At 32.9% G+C, this 18,073-nt stretch overlaps 1 protein-coding gene across 4 annotated transcripts in view; it reads left to right on the top strand.

Annotated features, from left to right (window-relative positions):
* Window positions 1-18,073, top strand: part of PHF20L1 (PHD finger protein 20-like 1) — a 75,092-nt gene that overhangs the window by 21,927 nt on the left and 35,092 nt on the right. For 2 of the 4 annotated variants that reach the window (XM_011977097.1, XM_011977096.1), the window contains exons 5-10: window positions 1,423-1,511; window positions 1,744-1,821; window positions 6,528-6,741; window positions 7,311-7,436; window positions 13,691-13,773; window positions 17,296-17,548. In XM_011977097.1, coding sequence (XP_011832487.1) covers window positions 1,423-1,511; window positions 1,744-1,821; window positions 6,528-6,741; window positions 7,311-7,436; window positions 13,691-13,773; window positions 17,296-17,548 — 843 coding nt within the window. Of the gene's footprint in view, window positions 1-1,422; window positions 1,512-1,743; window positions 1,822-6,527; window positions 6,742-7,310; window positions 7,437-13,690; window positions 15,846-17,295; window positions 17,549-18,073 lie in introns of those variants that run through there. The other 2 variants (XM_011977098.1, XM_011977099.1) reach the window with 2 other exon arrangements.

Here is an 18,073-nt window from a genome sequence, read left to right as displayed (position 1 = left end):
GGTGTACTGGAGTATTAGGGAAGTTTTCATCTTGGGAATGGTACTTGAAGAGTGGAGTGGGGTTTAGATATACATAAGGAAAGGAGAAAGGCATCACAACAGAGGAAACAGCATGAGCAAAGGCAGGGAGGTATTGATGCCCAGACGGCCTGGTGTACAAGCTAAGTTTTTCTGGAATGCTGTGTTGAAGAAGGAAGACAGAAAGTTGCAGGAAAGATGGGAGTGCAAGGTGTACGCAGAGTTTGGCATTCTCAAAATATTTCTAGTGTCTTTACATACATCCTTAATATTCACCTGATCAATTGTTTGTATAACTTGAATTTAGATCTTTATATCTGTGAAATTCAACATTATGCTAATCATAGAAAGATATAAAATCATGGTGTTATTCAAAGTACGCCCCACAAAAATCTTTGCACATATATATTATTGGCTTTGGTGCCAACCCCAAGGACATTAGTAATGATCGTCATATTTCTTGTTTATAATTTATAATTCTTTTATAAAGACCAAGTATCTGTTTACTTAAAGTGAGATTCTGCCTTAATTGGGGAAATGGTAGAAGAACATTTATCTAGGAAATGACAGAAAAACATTTGAATTTCCTTAAGTAGGCATTATACATAATTTATGTATCTTCTAATAGGACTGGTTTATATTGACTTGAAAGCATGGGGTCTGTAACAGAAAGTGAATATGCTTCATAATAGACAAACAATCTTGAGGCCTTCAAGTAGGATGAGTTTGTAGGAAAGACATGGATGACTAGACGAGATTGGAAATATTAATTATGGCCATGCTGCCTGCCACTTAGGTGAATGCCATTGGGTATAGCATTTAGCCTTCCTCTAGAGTTCAGTGTTCTGAGCTACTTTGTGAAGACTTTTATCTAGTTGATTTGTAAAATATTTTCTAGCTTTAAAATCTAGAACTATAATTCTTATTTTCCAGTTTGTTGTTATTGCCCAAGGAATAATCCTTTCCAGGGTAAATTATCTTTTTTGCATATCAGCTCCTTCTCTGTATTACTTCTTTTGAAAGAAACATTCAAAGAGCAAATGGTAATAATGCCTATGGAAATATATATTTTTGTAAGTAATGATTTTACTTTTGTCAGCTATGTTATGAGTCTAAACATTTAAATTATTGTAAAATTGTAAAATTTCTTAGTAAAAATCAGAATTACATGGAACTAACTTATCAAGACTTAATTTGTGTACTTGTTAGGGGAAACAGGAGTTCAGAGTTGTTTTTAGAGGGAGGGAGAAAGTAAACTTAAACTTGATGGAGTCCTTAACAGGAGTATTTGTAGTTTTTGCATTCCTAAGCATTTATCTATACAGGTCACTACTTGTTAGATTTCAAGTGTTGCTGTAAACTTGAATTATATTTTCTAATGATTCTGACTTGCTCCTGTTTCAGGAACATTTACAGTTCAGTTTTATGATGGAGTAATTCGTTGTTTAAAAAGAATGCACATTAAAGCCATGCCCGAGGATGCTAAGGGGCAGGTAAGAGTGTTCAGTATTCCTAGCTACCCAAAGGGACATCTTCTTGAGCGGTGATTGTTCAAAATATATTTACATATATATTTTTTAAATGAACTAATTGTAGGGTTATGTGCTGATAGCCCCAAATAGCAGCAAGAAAAGGAAGCTTAGACTGTAAAATAAATTATACATTTGATTTTTGCTTCTTTGGTTTAGACCTGCTAAAGTTATAGGTCACTAGTTTCTGTTCCAGGTGAAATCCCAGCATCCACTAAGCTGGTGTTGTCCTATCGACCCAGCTGGATCGTGTAACCAGTCTATGGGAAGTGAGGTAAGTGCCTTTTTTTTTTGAATTTTGTTTTGTTTTTCCTGGTATATAATGTCATTTAGAAAGTTAAAATTTTTTAATATAAAATTTTACATTGAGTTCTTATCTTCTTCTTTCCTTCTACAAATCATAGTCATTTATCTTCCTTTAAAAGGCGCTTACCTGACACTCTGTAGGCTGTTTCAGATAGGGCTCTCTGAGTCATATGATGGAAGCAGTGTATTGTATGCTTTGTCACTGCTCAAAGCAAGAATGGACGGTAAGCATTGGAAGGAGAATCTTGGGTGGAGGTAAAATCACAATTTCATTTGTTGGCTATGTTTTCTGAAATACTGGAAAGAAAGGTGCCATTAGAAATTTAAAATATTTTCTTTTATATTCTGCTGTTATTTGGGATTTTCAGCACCTGGACCTACAATTAATTTTAAGAAATTGAAAGTAGTCTGTAAAAATGTCTAATGTGGAAATATGCTACATATTTGTTCCATAACATGCGGTGTAAACTGTCATTCTGAAATGTATTGAAATTACCTGGTCAGCTTCAGTAAAGTATAAACATTTAGTGCTCTAGAAATGTATAACTACCACATTAAAAAAATTCATGAAGAAATAAGTGTGATTGTTTTAAATTGCCTGGTTTTCAAAAATTTAGTTATGAAATGATTAGCAAGCAGATTTCCTCTAATCAACATGTAAATGCAATTTAAAATAAAAATGCTTTTGATCAGGAAGTGGCTTTGTGTCTTCCCACATGTGTGTATAAATAAAGTGTTCTTTTACGCATTCAGTGGTGTGATTTCTTGGTTACTACATAGCTTGATTAAAATGTTGGGAACATTGTTTAGTATATACCTGGTTAAACAAAAGTCTCAATTTTTTTTTTTTTTTGCTTTAAAACAATTATTTTGTTATTCTGGTTGATCAGATATGTTCATGAATTGACATTAATATTATTGCCTTAAAACTTTGTTTTGTCAAAGTGAGACACTGAGCCAATTTGGTTTGTGGTAAAATTACAGGTTGTAAAAATTAAATTTATTGGATGTTATGGATGTTTGTTTTTAATAAGTAGTGATTCTTTAGTCACACTATGATGCATTGTAACATTAAGATCAGTGCCAAGATACAAAACAATTGAAATAATATTTGGGTAGTAGTATATTTCTTTTAATTTTTCATTTTTTCTTTAGAATTCTTAATTACAGCAATGTTAACAATATTTGTAGAATTGTGTTTCATAAATGACTCTCATTTTATGAGTTGCTTTTTCCCAACAAGCTTTTGACTTGCCTTCATCAAGGAAATATGCCATATCAGGTGTTATTTGGGCAAAGCTAAGGGCGGTGGGGGGCGGCTCTCTTGCATAATATAGCCGCAAGATTTTGAGGACTTTGAGAATTTCTCTATAAAGATAATTTTTAAATTAAGCTAGTGAAGAATAGTGCATCAAATTAATGCACTGTGGAAATGTTCTTCCTGAACCTGTCTAAAATGTGACATTAATAACACTTTGGCATATTCAAACCTCCAGATTAATTAATATTCTTAAGCCTAAATAAGTCTTAATTCTGTTGTCTTTGACTTTGAACCAGTTGGTTAATACTGGATAAACTTCTGCTTGCATTAAGAGGTTAGCTTGAGCACCTTAAAGAGCTTTTAATATTATAGTGGGTGCAATGTGAGCTGTAGTCCTTCTAATACTTTCTTTGTAGACATTTTTCTCACTGGGAAAGAAGGTAGACATGTTAACAGCCCAAAATAAGATCCCCTCTTTTTCTCCCTACCTACATTTTTTTCTTCTTCCACATAATTTTGTGTGGCATGGTAGTGTTGATACATAAATAGCTATGAAACTGACATATATTATAGGAGGGTGATTGATTCCTTCATCTTATGAGATACCTCCTTGTTCCTTCTGGTTTTCTACTCTAGTAAGAGCAGTAGTAATTACAGGATGAGAGATTGAGCCATTACATATTTAATTTGGAAGCTTGTAACAGAAGTACTTGCCTTTTCTCTCATTTCTTCTTCCTGAGGGTGTGCTGATACAAAAGTTACATTGTAACTCACTAGTGTTAATGGTTGGCTCATAGGTCCTTTGCTATTAATATTTACAAAACATTTTTTGTGTACATTCTTTCACTGGATTCTCATAGAACCTTTGACATAGGTATGGCTAATATTTTCTGTTTCGCATTTGAAGAATTCAGAACTTAGAGAATTGAGTGACTGACTGACTTAAAATTTTGCTTATTCTGTGCAAAGTGATTCCTTTAACCCAGAGTTTCTGATTTCAAAGACTGCCCTTTTTAGTGCAATCTTCTGTTATGTTATCTACAAAAAGCTTGAAAACATCATTATTAGTTATAGTTGATGGAAAGATCACACTTCAGTTATTTTTAACAATGAAGCTTTTCTATAGAAGGAATAAATTCAGTGTTTGATAGCAAAGTAGAATGACTATAGTTAATAAAAATGTACTATATTTGGGTGAGGGACACCCTAAATACACTAAATTGATCACTACTAAGTATATGCATGTAACAAAATTTCACATGAATCCCATAAATTTATATAAATAAACATAAAAGCAAACACAAAATAGAACTCAACGTAAAAATAAAAGAGCAAAACAATGAGAGAATTCTTTAATCACACAGCTACAGTGATTCTCATGCAAGTCGTATGATTAAAAAGCATTTAAAAAGCATTTAGATTTTAAAAGGTGCAGTATGAGTCTCTTTTTAATTTTTTTCTTTATTGGAGGTAGAAAACAACTTGGGATGGAAATTACTTCTGACATTTTCCAGCAACTCTGACAACTTAACATTTTCCCCACAGTATGGAACCAGAATTAAATGCTCTACTCTTAATAGGTCTGCAAACATATGATCTCTGTGGCATATAACACTTTCCTTTTGGTTGTCTGATTATACTTACTCTTGTTTCTCTGTTTCTCATCCCACTTTGTTGATTGTTCTCTCTCAATCCTTTCTTTTTCATTGATGATGCTTTCTTTTCTTACTGCTTAAATGTTAGTCTCAAAGCTCAACTTAGCCATACTGCTTTTACCTACCCATGTTTTACCCATGTTTTACTGCTTTTACCTACCCATGTTGCTCCTTGAACCTTTCATCGCTCTTTCACTTTCCTGTACACTTTCACTCCTGGCCTTTGTTTAATGTTTTTCCTTTTGCTTGGAGTAACCTTTTCTCCTTTTCCACTACCGCTTTCCCTGGGAAATTCCTACTTACCTTTAGGGTTCAGCTCATCTATCATTTTCCCTGAAGCTTTGCATTAGTCTTTCTCTTCAGTCAAAATCAGTCTTTTCTTTTCTGTTCTATAGTATTTTGTTTATTTCTCTAGTACGTCTCTTGTCACGGCTTATAGCTAATTGCATTTACCCGTGAATTACTTATGAACAGGACCAGTCTTTTACCACTTGCGGTCTCCTGAATGTTTAGCCTAGTACCTGGCATATAGGACAGGGTGTTCAGTAGAAAATTGATGATTGAATGTGTTAAGTGCAATCACATGTTTTCAGTTAATTTCAGTCATGAGAGAAAGAGTTAGAATACAGATTTTTTTTTTAAATGGCTTATTGTTTTCACCATATATTTTTAAGGTAGTGTTAATCTACATTGTTCATTGCTTAATTTTATTAACCTATTTTGCTTATATTTGTTAATGTAAACCATGAATTAAATTCATTTGATGTTGTGAAATTTTTAGTTGCTTGGACTAGGGATTAAAAGTATTTTGAGTAAGTCTGAACTGGTAGTCTATTTGACAAAGCTTAGTGGTCTCAGCAGATTCACTTTGTAGAGATATTTGTATTTATTTTAAAATATTTGTCTTAAAAACATTGTGATTGTGAAAATTAAAATGTTAGGACCACTTTATACTTCCTTACACCTTTTTTTTTTTTATAATAAGCATTTTTAGTTAAAAATGCAATAGTAAAATGTATTTAACAACAAACTAACACAGGAAAAATAAATATTTGCACCTCAGAGGAATGATACCAAACAAAGACCTAGGATGTTGTATGGGGAGATAAATTAATATGGAGTTTTGACAGTTAATGCTTTACCTTGGTCAATGGAGCTCTTTTCTTCTTCATCAGTATTATTAAGCTGTTGTGATAAATTGCTATCTGAACTTCAGTAGCTTTAGAAAATAATAAAAATCATACCTTTCTTGATTTCTATGAGATTGACTATAATTTGAATGGTACATTCATCCTAATAAGGAATAGCAATTTGGTAGGTGGGAATACACTATTTTTAATCTTTGTAGAATTGCAAGATAGCATTTTTCCCTTCTTTTGTAGTCCTTTGTATTACGGGAAAGAGATGGAATGCAACATTTGAGCCCTAAAATACTAAGGTAGCATGTCATGTAGTATTCCGTATCTGCCATAGGTTTCCTCTGCTATTTTAGATTTTAACTCCTGTAAAAATATATCCTTGGAATACCTGTTATTGAATGTGCTTCCTATTTTTATGAGAGGTTGTACAATCTAACTCATTCGATTATTAAATTTGATAACCTACCATGTTGAGCTATCATGTAAATATTGTTCTCTCTATATTTATGTTTGGTTACATGTGAAAATAGCTTTGAAAATGTGACACATATTTTTATTAGTGTAATTACATTTTAATTAATTTTTAATACTTCACATGTTTTGTGTTTTTCCTTTGGAGGATTGGATAGCTTTAGTCAAAGCAGCTGCTGCAGCTGCAGCCAAGAACAAAACAGGGAGTAAACCTCGAACCAGCGCTAACAGCAATAAAGATAAGGATAAAGATGAGAGAAAGTGGTTTAAAGTACCTTCAAAGAAGGAAGAAACTTCAGCTTGTATAGCCACACCAGACGTAGAGAAGAAGGAAGATCTGCCTACATCTAGTGAAACATTTGGTACAAAATACATTCTTACGTTAATTCCTTATGACACTGGTAAACTCATGTAGTAAAGTCAAATCCCTTGGCCCCTTTGATTTTGAATGTATAATTAAATTTTTAAGCTTTTTTCCCTAGCATAATATGATGGCTAACTTTTCTAGCATTTTATAGATAGACCTGAAAATTAATAGTCTAGTTTGGGTTACTTGATACTGGATGCCCTCTATTCTTGAATAGAAATAGGTTGAGCTTTTGATTTGTAACTTCTTGATAGCAGGTTTTTGTTTGAAATTTTTTCTTTTGTGTTTTTTCTTCAACCTTTTATATGCTTCTGTATATGCTTCATATGTAATACGGAAAAAGCAGTAAGTCATTTTCTTCCTGCTTTAAGAATAACTGCTTTAGTTGTCTTTTATTTCTAACATACTAGTCTGGAGGGATTTGTGTTTTTCAAAGGTCTGTATCAAGTAGTAGATTTAAAAAACTAATGTGAAAAACATTTTTACTATTTTGCTATTAAAAAATCATGTGTTTTAATTTTGGATTCTAGATAAACTCTCATATATGTGTTCTATTAAAAGTAGGACTTCATGTAGAGAACGTTCCAAAGATGGTCTTTCCACAGCCAGAGAGCACATTATCAAACAAGAGGAAAAATAATCAAGGCAACTCATTTCAGGCAAAGAGAGCTCGACTTAACAAGATTACTGGTAAACTACAATGATTTTTTTTTTGGGGGGGGTGGGAAATGGAAGGTTTAATTTTAGAGTAATTTATTTTTAATGAAGTAAAATGGTTTTGGTTTAGTGTCATGGACCTGTTAACATAGACAGTTACTTTCTGGTTCTTCAAAGTCAGCGTCTTTCAACACTGTCAGCTTTTTCTGTTGTAAAATGTGAAAAATAGCACGTATCTTCTACCTACCTCACAGGGATGTTGTGAGGGTTGATAAGGATGAATGCTACAAAGCTCAGTCATTTTTTAAATTACATTGGTGATAATAGTTTCTAGAAGAATTATTTTGTCAACTTATGGTGACACAATTTCTGAGGTTTTAAATGTTTTTATACATTTGTGTACTTGACCAGTCTTACTTAAGGATGGTGCCATATATAGTTGGAAAGATGACTGACTTACATTTACTTCCTGAATCTGTTAATTTCTGAATTTCTGATGTGAAAGTATTTCTGTAAGTTTCTTGTTGTTTTTTTAATTTCTACTCTTCAGGTTGGTCACTAGCATCTGGGCTTATTTCCGTATGATTTCTTGTAGTTTAGTTTAGGAAATAGCCGTGCTAGGCTGTTAGAAAACACTGAAAATTCTAGCCTGGTTAGTGTTCATGGAAGAGGGGATTGAAGGATTAGAATTGGGGCCAGTCATACTACATCCTGCCGTTTTCATGGTCTATTCAGCCTGGTAATTCTAGTCTTCAAAAGAAATTGTGAACATATTTACCTTTTCTGAGTAAATGTTAAAAGGGGAATTTAAATACTTTCATGATTTAGTCATATGTTCTTATTATGAGGACAGAACCTTTTTTTAGTGCCTTTGGCCTAATTAAGCTGTATAAACCTTTGTTGGCTTCAACTTGAAGAAGCTTGATTTCATGGTCAGATTTAGGAATAAATGTAAACTGAACATTTTGACCATTTTCTGAAGAGAGGAAGCTAACTGAAAGGTGACTCTGGAGCTGAGGGTTGTTTAGAACCACTGTTTTATTTATATTGTTCATCTAGGTGATTATAATTGGTTTCAGCAGGTGAGAATATTTAGTCTCTTGCCATTTGTATATATTATTTTCATGCCTGTGTCTGATAAAGGACATATTTGGCCCCAGCAGAGGAAATATTTTAAATCAATTAACCTGTTATACCTTTTCCTTGTAAACTATTAACCTTGGAGAAAGCCAAATGTTCTCTAAGTGATTGTTCTTATGGCATGAGACTTCAGTTTTGCCTTAAAATATGGAACCCAGTGCTATGTGCTGGGCAGAAGTGGAGTAGTATTTCTAACTCCTGTGATACAAAGATTGAAACAGCACTGTTGGAGGAGTCGAGATCAAAGAAGACGGAGGTGACGCTGACATGATACAACTGCCAGCTTTCCAGCATCATGTTTTTTTTTCCTTCAATTTGGATAACCTGCTTTTAATAGTTTCAGTCAATATACTCTTACATATGCCTTATTGGGAGATTCAAGCTCAACGTTTAAAGAAGTAAAAAAACAAAAAAACTGCAACAGAAAAACTCAGCTGAGCCCACAATGATGCATTATTTCTCTATGGCCTTGAAAAGACAGTAGTGGGGAAAGAAAGTACCATTTTACCATGTGCCTCAAGTTTGTAATACTGGTTGCTTAGTAACACCCTTCCCTTCCATGGAGGGATTTTCTCTTCACTTTCCCTCGGGGGTCTCAGATGAATAAGTTATAGTTTGACAGCAGCAGCAAAGCATAAGATTTTATGAATGTGAAGCCATTACTATCTTTTTATTTACTCAGAAAATTTAAGTGTGTGATAATCTTTTTAATAGTTCATCTTTCTACATCTATTTCTGATTTCATGTTGCAACTATGTCATGCAAAAAGACCATAGATATTGTAAGATTGTCTTCAGTAGTTGAAATTCAGGCTCGCCTTTGTACAGTAAATTTCATTTATAGGTTATAAAGATAAATGAGAACTAATATAGTAATTTTGTTATGGCATTATGGTATATTTTAAATTTATCAAGCTCATCTGTATGTGTCTTTTTGTCCTTTACTACTGAGAGGATTGGGGCTGGGGTCATGGCAGCCTGCTCTGATGTATTTCTCTCCACTCTATTTTGTTATTTTTTAAAAGAGTTCTACCTTAAATAAGTGGACCAGCTATTGGATAACTTTAATTCATATATTTATCATTCTTTCTATTCACTTTGCCACATACATACCATGTGATGATTTTAAACCCGATTTCTATATAGAGAATGTTACAAGGATGGCTTTTTTCAAAGATTCCAAGTAGGTAGACATTGAAAATATAGTTGCACAGTATATGGAATATGTATATATGTATATACATATATACATATATATTTCCATATATACACATATACATATTTCATATATGTGCATATATACATATTCCATATACTGTGCAATAGATACACACACACACACACAACTTCCTGGTTCATATTTTTCATTATGTAATGTACCTTATTGATAGCTATTATTTTATGACTTATGCATACTGATTTGAAATAAATGATTTTACTTAGAAAATTAGTAGTCCATACTTTTGGGACAAAGTTGCAAACAAATTGAATTTGAGTAGACTACACTGCAGATTATCGAGGGAGCAAAGGAGAAAAACATCAGCAGTTAGTGCATGGTCTCTTTCTAATAGGCTCTAAGAGTTTCTGGAATTTCAGCTAGCTTAGGTGTGTTTTTGTAACTTAAGGAATTTAAAAAGTTTAAAAAATCCTGAAATTTGAATTGACCAGTAGTATGTTATTGATAATAATATCAAGAATATTTGATTCTTAGTTCCAGCAAGAAGATTGTGTTTTGAAATACCTGGATGAAAAGTAGACCAAGAATTTAACCACTTTGCTCTTTCTTTGTTTCCCTTTCCCATTCCAGGGAGCTCTGGGCTCTGTTCTACTTATTCCTATTGGCAGGAAAAGACCAGCTGTGTATTTTTTATAGCTAATATAGAATATTGGAAAGTTGTAACTTTGTTGGTGGGTGGAACTGATGACTGTTTGATATTCTTCTTTTACCTAAATTTAAATAATTTCTTGAAGGAGCATAATGCATTCTTACTGGGCAATTTTATCCCATAGGTATATTCTTCTAGAAGAGGGCCTGTTAGTAATACATTGATAATTAATAGGTACTTGCTGATAATTTCCTTTCAGTTAATTCTTCTCATTTTCTGTGGATAGTGCATTTTTTCCTGGAATATTAGCAGGTTAAGATAACAGATTTTGGACTGCCTCTTAAGGCAGAAGTAGTCAGAGTTGTCTCTTCAAGTACCTATTTTATTATTTGTTCCATTTTGTTGTTTATATTTAATAACTCTTTTGTAAGTTGGTGTGAATGTAAAGCGTGAAAAAACTTTATTAATCATATTTGGGCTTTTAAATTCTCTAGATAACCAAGTATGCATTTTAAAATCTGATTTTAAGTAGTTTTTCTTAAATCTCATTACTTTTTATGAACACATTACAATACTTTATTTTTCCTTCTCAAACCATTAATAGAAAGGGATTTTAATATACTGGATCTGTAATATCCTAATGTAAATCCGTATGTTATGGGTGAATTATTTTGTTTCTTTTATTACTTGTGGTACCTTATTTCCAGTTTTTTAGTTTGTGATCTGTTTCATCTATTGAGTATTAAAAACTATTTCTACCACCTATATGAAAGGAAAGAAAGTAAAAGATATAATTATATAAATATATTAAATAGCAACATTTTCCTGTTTGAATAGTCCTTAGAAAAAGAACTCTACTCAGTTTCCTGCAAAAGAACAACTTGATTTTCTAATTATTTTTATTTCAATAGTTTGTTGGGCCTTAAGAATATTAGCTGGAGAATAAAAACCTAATGAATGTGACTTTAAATGTTAAATAAATATTCAGTATGTTCAGAATATAATTAGGATTGAAGCTGTTTTTGTAAAATTGTTTATATACAGTTGATGTGGTGTGAGACTGTAACAAACTGTAGTTTTTTTGGTTTTTGCTTTTTTTTTTTTTTTTTAAAATCTCAAACTGGTACAAATACCAGGGTTTTGTTGTTGTTGTTTTCTACTTATTTTTAAATATAGATATGGGATCTTGCTATATTGCCCAAGCTGGTCTCAAACTCCTGGGCTCAAGCAACCCACCCAGCTTGGCCTCCCAATGTGTAAGATTACAGGCATGAGCCACTGGGCCAGACCTTAAATACCAGTTTTAATACTAATCATAGATGTATCAAAATCATTGTCTTACACTCAGCCTTTTTTATTTTAAAGTACATTCTGAGTACTAGGTACCTTTTGCCTAATTTAGAATTTGCTCGAGTACTACTTTAGGAATATAATTTTATTATTTATCTATTTATTTATTTATTTATTTAGAGACAGAGTATCACACTGTCCCCCAGGATAAAGTGCAGTGGTGCCATCTCGGCTCACTGCAGCCTTCACCTCCCAGGTTCAAGTGATTCTCGTGCCTCAGCCTCCCAAAGTGGGATTCCAGGCATGTGCCACCACACCCAGCTAATTTTTGTATTTTTAGTAGAGACGGGGTTTCACCGTGTTGGCCAGGCTGGTCTCAAACTCCTGACCTCAGGTGATCCTCCCATTTCAGCCTCCCAAAGTGCTGGGATTACAGGCGTGAGGCACCGTGCTGGGCCCAAGAATATAATTTTAATATGTGAATTCCTACCTTGATCACTTAACTTCTTTAGGGTAGCTATCTGATAAAGTCAAGACATGTTGCCTCATGGATACCTCTACATCATACTGTGTTTGAGGGGGCACCATTTTTCTCCTGTTAAATATGTTGTGGACAGCTTCTGTAATGTATGTAGTATAATTGCTGTAGTCAGTTTACTATTAAGTTGTCAGTTGTTAAACATGCTTCCTTTGGAGCAAAGTTTGTCTGTGGCCAACTTTGAAATGACTCAAAAAATGATTTTTAGTGACCTTTCATGAGCAGCGTGGCCATAAACAAAAACAAATACTTGTTCTAGGCTTATAAACTGGGCTTCATTGAAGGTAACTGACAACTTTGAAATGACACAGAAATGAATTTTGGTGACTTTTTATGAGCAGGGTGGCCTTAAACAAAACTTACAAACTAGACTTCATTGAAGGTATCTGACAGGCTTAGCAAAGAATTTTAACCAAGTAAATGCCTATATTTTATTAAAGCAGAGTTTTAATGTCTTGGGATTCAAATTGATACAGTTATATATTACAATAAAATATTCTGTCTTCTTTTTGGGGGGAGGTGACGGAGTCTCACTCTGTCACCTAGGGTGGAGTGCAGTGGCGGGATCTCGGCTCACTGCAACTTCTGCCTCCTGGGTTTCAGTGATTCTCCTGCCTCAGCCTCCTGAGTAACTTGAATTACAGGCGCCTGCCACTAAGCTGGCTAATTTTTGTATTTTTAGTAGAGACGGGGTTTCACCACGTTGGCCAGGCTGGTCTTGCTCTTGATCTCAAGTGATCTACCTGCCTCGGCCTCCCAAAGTGCTGGAATTACAGGCATAAGCCACCGCATTGGCCTATTCTGTCTTTTAAATTTGAGAATTAGTGACATACATAGAAGAAAACTGGGACTTCTAAAAATTTTTGTCATTTATAGACAAAATGACAAAATAAACTATGTTAAGTTCAGATGTTCTAGGAAGGACCCATACTTTTTTCCCCTTAATATAAAATAGATCCATCTCTGTGTTTAAACTCTTATAAGAAGATGAGGTACAACTGGGCACACATAAAGCGTAGATTAAAAGGACCTGAATGAACTTAAGAATTGGTAGCTTTTTTAGCTACTAAAACAACATAAAATCTTATTTTATGTTCTAGATGTTTGGAAGGATTTCTTCTTATTCTGTTTTTATAGTTGTATAGACAAAACCTGTATTATAAGTATTAGCAACCTGAGCAACCTTAATCTGGACATGAAGACATAGAATTTTAACTTTTTACAGAATAAATGTATGTGTGCAAGTGTGTGTTTTTGGTGATTTCATTGAGTAATATTAAAACCCACACAACTGGGTAAGCAACTCTTAAGTTCTGATTCAGTCCCTTGGCTTATTATTAAGCATATTTGTATTTTCGAAAAGAAAACATTTGAGACTACTTCCTATATATTAAAAAGTATAGGAAATTTCAACTGCTAAGATTTTTGAAAAGTTAATTAGGGTGTAAATCAGTATTTTTTCTAATAAGCAATTTCTGTACAATTTTTCTCAAGGTTTGTTGGCATCCAAAGCTGTTGGGGTGGATGGTGCTGAAAAAAAGGAAGACTACAATGAAACAGCTCCAATGCTGGAGCAGGTATGAAATGGTAGCATTTGATTTTTTTCAGGGTTCCCACTGGAATGATCACGGAGCTCTAATATCTACGTAATTGAAATTCCCCTTTTGATCAGATATGGGAATAGGAAGCTAATTAATTGATGATATATTTTTAACTCTGCCTTCTCCAAGGTATACAGATAACTACAGACTTCATTAGTGTTTGATTTCATAGACTGGCATTAAAGCCTTTGTCTCCAAAATTTGAAGGCCTGGAGACAGGCATCCCAGGGTATAAGCTTCCAGCTGGATCACCTTTAACTAGCTTACAAAAAGACCCTTACACAAATACTTTCCATTTGTGAGTTAAAACAGGGTTTTTTGACATCTAATAAAACTTCTTTTGTAAGAAGTTTCTTTTATATTGTAACAATTGGTGTTGTTAGACTGACTATGTGTTTTATGAATTGATCAATGAGCCATACATTTTTGCTAGGATGTATATTTTAATAACTACAAAAAAAGAGAGTTTAAAAAACTATTAAGGGTCTGTCTTTAAACCACCTAATAGAGGAATTTAAAAGTGAAGGTTGCAGTTGCTAGATTTTGCCTTGGCTACCTTCAGATTCCCACAATACTTGTACATAATGAACTGTGCATGCTTTTACATTCTCTAAGGGCTTAACTTCTTAGGCACTGTAAGACTATAAGAACGCAGTAATAGCCATAACTGGATTTCCTTGGTTCTCCTGTTTTAAAATCTGAGCCTTAATGTAGTTTTAATATATCCTTTTTGTATTACTTTTCTTTATTAGTAGCCTAATAAAGAAGTCTTTAAAATGAGTATCTTTTGCTCTCCTCTAGATGCGTTTTAAAAGCTATTCCAAATTTAATTGATATTGTATTGAGTTTTTCAGGGTTATTTTAGGCCTGATTTGATAACAATGCGTTGTTTTGGTGCCTCCATTAATGTTGTATTAAATCAATGGGTCTTTTAAATTGATTAATATGTCATTGAATCATACCTTCTGATTTTCTGTGATCATCAAACGGTTAAGTCTTTGCCGTTATTGTCAATATATCAACCAAATTTTAAATAACTTTTTTTACTGTGTATTACTATATTCAACGTCCCAGATATAACAATATTTTGTATTTTCACCACTGTTTATGGTATTCTCAGAATGCGATAAATCAGGGACTTGGGTAATAAAATGTTTCTGGAAAATTCATTACAATGTCAATCTTTGATTATGCACAATCCTGCTGAGGTGAATGTGATTGTGAAAAGTACTTATTAAATGTGGAAGTTAGTGTAGAGGGCAGTACCTATCTTAGAGAAAAGTACAGAAAACCACGTTTTGAAATTGAATTTAAAAAAGAAAGAAAGGAAAATGGTGTAACTCGGCTGTTTCTATTTTCATAATTAAAAAATTTTGAGAGTCCTTGCCAGTTTTGTAACAAAGAGACCAACAATCATTAATGAAAACCTTGTAAATTATTTTAGATTTTAAGGAATACCACGCCATTCCCTCATTTTCTATTTGTCATTCAGGTTGACTTCAATGTGAAAATGTTTTGTAACCAAACACTTATTTTTATCCTATGTGTTAGCCTCGCTTCATAGTTAAAAAGCCGAGTTATAAAGCTTTTAATTATATCTCAATTGGTATCAGCAATAGACCTAAAGGAGAGGTATTGATTGTTACTAACCTCTGTTTCCTAATGAGTTAAAGTAATGTCACTCATGACATCGATTGATAACAGGCCTGTAGTCAAAACTTACTGTGCTAATGGACTTATTTATATTTTTTAAAAATTCAAACTCTGTGGTCTTGAACCCCAATTCTCAGCTTATTAATTATAGATTATTGTATTAGGGATATTTCATGTTATATTTACTTTTGGATAAAACTTGCATTAGATGCATAATAACTCAGTAAGTTTTAAAAACAATGTTAATTTTTCCTTGTTTAGAAGTTAAGCACCTTATCAAGATATTAAGTTTTAAAATCTTGTTTTATAACTTTGTAACTTGAGAGTAATGGATGCTGTAGTGATGTCTTTCACATATGTGAAGATGAACAATAAAATTGTTTATTTACAAGTAATGGCTCTAATTACTTTTCTGGCAACACCTTTTATGATAAGGTTAGGAATACTATCCATTTGTGAAGTACCTTTTCAAATAATTAATCTGCACTTATACACATTTATAATGAGTAAATCCAATCAGAGAAATGATGACAACTGAATGAATGGGACACTTGACACCAGGCCTTTTATATGGTATGTCCAACATGCTGTCTGTAGAGCATTCAAGGTGCCCTACTTAATACCAAATATGCACTTTTCTTCCCCAGCAAAATTTGACTTGTGTCTCAGTGGGAACAGAATTAATTATTTGTTTATTTAGTCCCCAGAAAATGATCTTTCGTACTCCAGAGACCTGCAGACAGTAGACCTGATAGTTACTCTCCACAAGATACGGAAGGAAAAAGATTTCTTGGGGACAAGCACATTGTTGATGGTGCTAGCAATTTGACTGTTTATAAAGGCCTATGGTAGAATCGATTTTCAAAAAATGCATATTATATATTTTGCTCTCAGATAAGTGTATCAGAAAGAGAGAGAGGTATTGCAGCACCATAGATTGCAAATTCACCCAATGTAGCTATTTTCTCTTGTTTTGAAAAATGGACACATTCACACATATTTTAACATATGTAGGAAATTTTACAGCCAAATGAATAAAAATATTCTTTTATGAAAGAACTGACAAAGTTCTAATTTTTTTTTAAAAGTATCAGTTGGCAGGAAGAAGGTAAAAACTCTCATCTAAGAATGCGACGTATTTTGTTTTTAAATCCAATGTTTTTAACTTACACTTTATCTCTTTGTTTTTTTTTTGTTGTTGTTGCTTGTTTTGTATTGTTTTTTAGTCTTTTAACTCTATATTGCTGGTGGCTCTGATTTCATGATGCATTGTGCTTATGAAACTCTAGCTTTCAGCGCTAAAATGAGTTAAAGATAATGTTTTGTTAATTTGGTCATTGTTTTCCTGTTCAGATCTTTCTTTAAAGGGAAACTGTCTACTTAGACCTTCACATTCAACTTAATAAAAGAAATGATTTTATAAGAAAACATCTGAAGTCAAAAGCTTAAATTAAGTATTCCTCTAATCCTTTAAAACATGAAGATGCTGTTTATTTTTCGAATTATTGTCATTGGCAATTATGGTTCCTAAAGGGGTATATTTCTATTTAATACTGAAAATATTTGTCCAGTAAGATAACATTTTATATTCTGAAAATATTACAAATAATATATTTTAAAAAATGAATTTAGACTGAAAGTTGACAGCATCCCTTTAAAGACAGCCTATTCAACTTTTAGTTAATAATTTGTGGGGTTCTTTTTGGTTTTTCATTTGTAATAGAAATGTTATATGTTGCTTAACAATGTTTCTGGATACTAAAGTTGCTTAACAGTCAAAATAGAATACAAGAACAAAAATGAAGAAGCCAAAATAAAAATATCAATTTTTTATTATTTATTCAGGCGATTTCACCTAAACCTCAAAGTCAGAAAAAAAATGAAGCTGACATTAGCAGTTCTGCCAACACTCAGAAACCTGCACTGTTATCCTCAACTTTGTCTTCAGGGAAGGCTCGCAGCAAGAAATGCAAACATGAATCTGGAGATTCTTCTGGGTGTATAAAACCCCCTAAATCACCACTTTCCCCAGAATTAATACAAGTCGAGGATTTGACGCTTGTATCTCAGCTTTCTTCTTCAGTGATAAATAAAACTAGTGAGCACAGATTTTTAAAAAATAGTTATTTGTCCTATAAGATACATTAAAAACAGTTTGATTGTAGTTATATTGTATTTTTATGAAGTTGCTTTTTAAAAACTCAGGTGGATATGATAGGGAAGGCTTGAAACTATTCCAGGGGCAAAAACCATAGACATTTCTTACTGATTTATTGCTTAGAGACTACTGCTGGTTGAGAATCCTTACCATTTAATAACACAGATTCCACTGTAGTTTGACTCTCCTCAACTAATAATCTGAGCATACTGAGAGGCCTGATTCATTACAAAAAAAAGAGAAAGTTATAAAAGGACCCAGCATAGCTATTTTTACTTAAGACTATTCCTGTAGATTTTTTTTGTCCTCACTTGTCTATAACTTCCCTCTGCAATACATTTTATTCATTCTTATAATATTTGTAGTCTAGACTTCAGTTTAATCTTTTTAATGAAAGAAAAATGCCTCTGTGATTATATTTTTTAACGATTTTACTGTTTCAGTACTACTAATTTTTCAAGAATT

The sequence above is a fragment of the Mandrillus leucophaeus genome, unplaced genomic scaffold (genome assembly GCF_000951045.1).
Source record: "Mandrillus leucophaeus isolate KB7577 unplaced genomic scaffold, Mleu.le_1.0 Scaffold173, whole genome shotgun sequence".
In the NCBI taxonomy this organism is placed as follows: domain Eukaryota; kingdom Metazoa; phylum Chordata; class Mammalia; order Primates; family Cercopithecidae; genus Mandrillus; species Mandrillus leucophaeus.
Note: the sequence above shows the minus strand (reverse complement) of the source record. Positions and strands in the feature narration are given on the sequence as shown.